The sequence below is a fragment of the Poecilia latipinna genome, unplaced genomic scaffold (genome assembly GCF_001443285.1).
Source record: "Poecilia latipinna isolate Pla-1442-1.1 unplaced genomic scaffold, P_latipinna-1.0 Scaffold3620, whole genome shotgun sequence".
Classification (NCBI taxonomy): domain Eukaryota; kingdom Metazoa; phylum Chordata; class Actinopteri; order Cyprinodontiformes; family Poeciliidae; genus Poecilia; species Poecilia latipinna.
The window spans coordinates 80,903-84,694 of record NW_015116236.1 but is presented as its reverse complement, the minus strand read 5'-3'; the positions used below and the strand labels follow the sequence as shown (position 1 = coordinate 84,694).

Below are 3,792 nucleotides of genomic sequence, written 5' to 3'. Positions count from 1 at the left end.
CTCCCCCGACCTGGGAAAGCGCATCCTCTCTCTATGGCACCTTCCACGGTTGACCTGACACCAGCTGCTGCAGACTGGGAAACCGCGCCGTGTTCTTGCGCTCAGGTGCCAGGATTACCGACAGCTGTTCCTCCTGAACTCGGTCCAGGAGCCATGCATCAATGGAACTGGGGGAAACGCATAAAAGTCCGCCCCAGGACATGATGTCCACTCCTCTGTTCAAGACGCTGGAGCAGCCCCGACTCCAGATGAGTTTAACAGGATGGGGCATCGAATTATTTTGGGGGGCAAAATGAATCACCTGCATCCAACAGCTTTATTAAACTCAGTCAGTTAGTTGGGGGGGAACAACTGTGCAAACTTCTTTGTGTTATGCTGGTGTAACCCAGTCCAAAATAAAGGTATTTTGTATTGAGTTAAGTTCACGGAGGGTGTAAAAATTTAGAATGTATTAAACATGTTTGCTTAAATATGTTAAAATTGTTATAAATAAGTGTTAACAAAAAGTTGTACTTACAGGTACTTGAAGTAATATGGTATGAGTTAAAATAATTTGGAAAAATGTAGTTAAAACTGTTTTGTAGAAAAGTAATCTTCAACATATTTTATTTTGAAGGGGTCATGTTTGTAAGAGGAAGTTGTGTCGAGCAAAGCAACTTTACTGGTCTGTGGTTGACTGAGGATGAGGAAGGGATAGGAGAGCAGAGAAAAAGACAGAAAAATGTGGCGGAGAAGAGAAGAAATGAGAGAGATGAACCGCGCTGAAAAAACTTATTAAGAAACGAGTGTTTTGCAGATATTTAGACTTTCAACTCGACAGTCTTTTAATAGATATCGACGCTACACTCTTGTTTGCAGCTACTGTGATAATTTCAGACCGGAATTCACTGTACAGTAGGCGAAAGTCATATGTAATGCTCGCTAACGCATTAGCATTCATTAGCACAGTGAATGGACTTTTATACTGTGAGCTAACTCGGCTAACATAAGACTCAACTAATGTTTCCGTCGTGGGAGCATTCAAGAGTTAACCTAGTGCAGAGAGATGAGCTTGATTTTTTTTTTTATAGGATAGTATGTGAAGTTTATTATTCTTAATCAGAGCCTCATGATTGGGTGAAAAGAATAGAAAAGTACTGGTGTATTATTACTCTAAGGTGAGTGAAACTCAACATAGCTTTAAACACAAGAGTGTATTAAGAGTTATTATTCGTAAGTTACTGGGTTTAACAAACTCAGGGGCCCATACTTACTTTAGAGCGGTATAACTGGTTTGCTGCCATGAGTCTAACAGCTCCTGAGCAGCTCTGCACAGCAGCAGGTCTCCGTCGCTGCCATGTAAACCCATCGTGAGCGTCGTAGCGCTCATGTTGCGTTTGAAGGCGGCTCAGAAAAACTGGTCACAGCATGTTAACAGCAGATTAAACCGTTTTAACTGCTGATAAAAGTGACAGAGGACACAGATATGGGAAGTGTGGAATCCCCTACTGTATCAAACTGATATAGGAATCACAGAGAGTTGACCACTCTAAAGTAAAAACAACAAACAGCTTCCAGTCCAGGAGGGGGCACGACAGACTCTGTGGGCGGGAAATGTCCCTCAAAGCCGCTGGGCCTGCGTTGGGGATGTACACCACTCTGATCTAGAGCAGGTTTACATGCGCCCAGCCCAGCAGCTGTCTGGCGATGTTTAACAGCAGAGCGGAGCGCACGCCTCCCGTATGCTGCCACCACTCTGTTGTCCGTGTGGATCAGAACATGTTGACCCTTCAGCAGAGGATCAAAGTGCTGAGTTACCGCCAACACCGTGAGGAGCTCCAGCACGTTATATGAAGAGTCATGTCGTCTGGCCACTGTGCTCCAACCACCTGAGACAGACACGTTCCTCCCCATCCCGACCGATCGACGTCTGTGAACACCGATAGGTGTGAGGTGGGTCTGCTGAGGGGAACTCCCTCTGCCAGAATGCTGGGGGTTCCCCATTGAGTCAGATCGGCTCCCACTGAAGTAGGAACAGAGATCATGCGCCTCTTCTTGCGCACAGGATCTATGCGCAGGTGAGCGAACCATCTCTGAAGGCATCTCATGTGCAACAAACCCAGCGGAATCACCACGTGAGCCGCTGACATGATCCCCAGCAGCCGAGTGACTGACAGAGCTGCCACTACGCTGCGAGGCCTAACACGGCAGAGCTGTACTGACAGAGCCTCGATTCTCGGCTCTGCTAATGGGGCTCTCATCGTAACTGAGTTCAGCTCCACTCCCAGATAAACGATCATCTGGGACGAAATAGCCCTACTCTTTTCCCAGTTGATGGAACATCCCAGACTCAGCAGATGTGATGTGTTCCTCTCTGGACCGAGCCAGTAAAAGCAGGTCGTCCAGATAGAAGAGGACTCTCATCCCTGCCATGTGCAGTGGCTGCAGCGCTGCTTCCACACATTCGGAAAACGTGCGCGGGACGAGAGAATAATCGAAGGGCAGACGGTTGTACTGATACTGGGTCCCCTGGAAGGAGAAACGCAGATACTTCCAGTGTTTCAGGATGATGGAGACTTGGAAGTATGCGTCTTTAAAATCTAAGGAGGTGAACCAGTCGTCCTGGTGAACGTTTTTCAGCACCTGTCTGATTGTCAGCATGTGGAATGGCCTCTCCACGATCGAGTTGTTGAACAGGGCCAATTTGAGAATTTCCAACAGGAGGTCTCACTCCTCCTGTTTTTGGGGACCAGAAAATAGCGGGAATAAAACTCCGCATTTTCTTCTCCCTGGGGAACTGTGGAAATAGCACCTTTCGCCACCAGTTCCTGCAGCTCTGACATGAGAGCGGTGTTCTGCTCCGGAGGTGGTAGAAGCCTCTCCACGATCCCCTTGAAAGGCAGAGGCCTGCCTCCAAATTGCATAACCCTTGCTGAATAGCTGGTCCATCCACCTGTCCAGGGAACATGCAGTGCCGCCACTCTGAATAATGTTCTGAAAGCGGGTGTGCATTCATGTGAGGTGCTGTGGTTCGCATATACTATAGCCAAGTCAGAGCCCCTACCGCCGTCCCCTGCCTCGGAGATTCTCTTGGGGACTTATGGGGGCCAGAAAAGGGCTAGTTGTTAGCCTCCATGCCGCATGATGAGGCTGCGTTCATGTCAGGCTGAGGATGAACCCACGTGCTTCCTGAAGGGGAGTCAGGATGCTTAAGATGACATTTCGGCGAGGACTGCTGCCGGACAGATGACAACTCACAAAGTGAGATGAGTCGAAATGACATTAACGCGCCAAACTGTGTTTATAAGGAAGCGAATCTGTCAATCTGTCAAAAGCATTTGCCAAACGAATTCTTGATGTTTTACGGTACAGAGTCAACTATGGAGCAGCTTCAAAGGAAAGGTTTCCGCAGTGTTGGACCTTTTTGATCTTATATTGGAAAATAAATTTGTTTTCATTTTTGTGGTTTCATCCGGTTCTTGTCAGTTTCTACTTGATCTATCTGAATCCAAATTCAGCTGAAATTGACTTTTAGTTTATTTTCATATTATGTTCTGCAGGTTAAGTGTCGCATATGTTTGACTAAACTGTCTTTTTTAAATAAATCCACCTTTTCAATGTTGAGGCATTATGAAGCCAGGCATGAGAATGAAGTCCCAAATACACCCAGATAAAATCAGATATACAGCCATTCTACAAATTACTCAGTTGCTTTTTATAAATTATTTCATATACAGTGATCCCTCGCTATAACGCGGTTCACCTTTCATGGTATCGCTGCTTTGCAAATTTTTTTTTTGTGCATTTTTTTTC

General features: G+C 46.3%; 1 protein-coding gene across 1 annotated transcript; it reads right to left on the bottom strand.

The window, feature by feature from the left end:
- Positions 1-6: 6 nt before the first annotated feature.
- LOC106941355 (uncharacterized) lies at positions 7-3,470 on the bottom strand. Its single transcript, XM_015024342.1, has 2 exons — positions 2,115-3,470; positions 7-2,082 (listed from the first exon to the last, which is right to left on the bottom strand). The coding sequence occupies exons 1-2, from the start codon at positions 2,277-2,279 to the stop codon at positions 1,510-1,512; spliced, it is 738 nt and encodes a 245-aa protein (XP_014879828.1). The 5' UTR covers positions 2,280-3,470; the 3' UTR covers positions 7-1,509.
- Between the last annotated feature and the right edge of the window lie 322 nt (positions 3,471-3,792).